The sequence below is a fragment of the Cajanus cajan genome, chromosome 9 (genome assembly GCF_000230855.2).
Source record: "Cajanus cajan strain Asha chromosome 9, NIPB_CcT2T_4, whole genome shotgun sequence".
Taxonomy (NCBI): Eukaryota; Viridiplantae; Streptophyta; class Magnoliopsida; order Fabales; family Fabaceae; genus Cajanus; species Cajanus cajan.
Window position 1 is genome coordinate 22,038,600 of NC_138525.1, and position 1,755 is coordinate 22,040,354.

At 47.6% G+C, this 1,755-nt stretch overlaps 1 protein-coding gene across 1 annotated transcript; it reads left to right on the top strand.

The window, feature by feature from the left end:
* The first annotated feature begins 294 nt into the window (after positions 1 to 294).
* Positions 295 to 1,113, top strand: LOC109800025 (uncharacterized). Its single transcript, XM_083064232.1, has one exon. The coding sequence runs from the start codon at positions 295 to 297 to the stop codon at positions 1,111 to 1,113; it is 819 nt and encodes a 272-aa protein (XP_082920358.1).
* The last annotated feature ends 642 nt before the right edge of the window (positions 1,114 to 1,755 follow it).

Below are 1,755 nucleotides of genomic sequence, written 5' to 3' on the forward strand. Positions count from 1 at the left end.
CTCTATATGTATACAGTTGTTCTTTTCTGTGCAGTGTTTCTAGTGTGTTGTGCCATGTGTAGTGACCAGTCAGGTCGTTACACATCACTGACCACGCCAACTTTTTCTACCGAGTGATGCCTTTCGGTCTCAAAAACGCAGGGCCATTTACCAACGACTGATGGATAAGGTTTTCCACCAACAGATTGGGCAGAATATGGAGGTTTACGTTGATGACATGGTGGTCAAAACCACTTCCGCCGAACGTCATGCAGCCGATCTGGCCGAGGTGTTCAGTCATACAGAAAACACAACATGTGCCTCAACCCAGAGAAGTGTGTCTTCGGCGTCCAGGGAGGTAAATTCATTGGCTTCATGATCACCAGTAGGGGCATTGAGGCCAACCCGGAGAAATGCAAAGCCATCATCCAGATGCAGAGCCCCCAGACTGTGAAAGACGTCCAGCGCCTGGCAGGAAGGTTGGTTTCTCTTTCACATTTTATCCCCAGGTTGGCAGAGAAAGTAGGGCCCATCTTCACCCTGCTGCGAAAGCTGAAGAACTTCGAGTGGACAAACCAGTGCGAAAAGGCTTTCAAGAACTTCAAAGTCTTCCTCACGACTCTGCCAGTCCTCCAGAGGCCAGATTACCACGTCGACCTCCTCCTCTACCTGGTCATGGCAGAAGGCGCAATCAGCGCAGTCATAGTACAAGAGCACCAGAAAGTGCAGACGCCGATCTACTTCATCAGCCAAGTTCTCCAAGACACGGAAAAATGGTATCAGATGATTGAGAAGCTCGCACTAGCACTTGTCACCGCAGCTCGGAGGCTCCGACCTTATTTTCAAAGCCACCAGGTGGTCGTCAAAATTGATTACCCAATCAAGCAAATCCTGAGAAAGCTGGAGCTCTCCGAACGGATGATAGCATGGTCGGTAGAACTGTCCGAGTTCGGCATCAGATATGAAAGTCGCGGCCCCCTAAAAGCTCAGTGCCTGGCAGAATTTATGGCCGAACTGACGCCAACATCTCGGCCGACGAACAACAAGTATGGACTTTACATGTTGATGGGTCCTCCAACTCTAAGGGTGGTGGTGCAGGTATTATCATGGAAGGGCCGAATAAGGTCACCTTAGAGCAATCTCTGAAGTTTGGCTTCAAAGTGACCAACAACCAAGCAGAGTATGAGGCACTTCTCGCAGGGCTAAGGTTGGCTCACAACCTCGGAGTGCAGAGAGTGAGTTGCAACAGCGACTCAAAGCTCATGGTAGAGTAGCTCAGCGGGGCATATCAGACCAAGGATGCCTTATTGCAGAGGTACTTCCATGTAGCCTCCCAACAGATCTCCTCCTTCGAAGAGTTCACAATCCACCATGTACCCCGCGAGCAAAACTCATAGACCATAGGCCAAGGGCCCAGTCACTAGAGCTATGGCTAGAAGAATCCAACAAGAGTTGGACCTTGTGAAGACTAGTGGACTTGTCAAGCCCAAGGTATTCTTCACTTGGAATGCTCTATCATAAAGAGAAGGCCTAGTTCTACTTGTATATATTGTATAGTTTTTACATAGTCTCTTGTATAGGTTATTTTTGCCTTTGTATTTGTGAGACACTTTACTTGCTTTTTCCTAGTGTTTGTATATTGTTTTTAAGGTAGGCTACTTGGAGAGTTTAGCTCCATTTAACCTCCCTAGTTGATACATTCATTTTGTATTTTTTTCAGTAGGGAAAAAGGGGTGGCATTTAGCAATGCTTGAGGGTATGACTAGTAATTGGGTC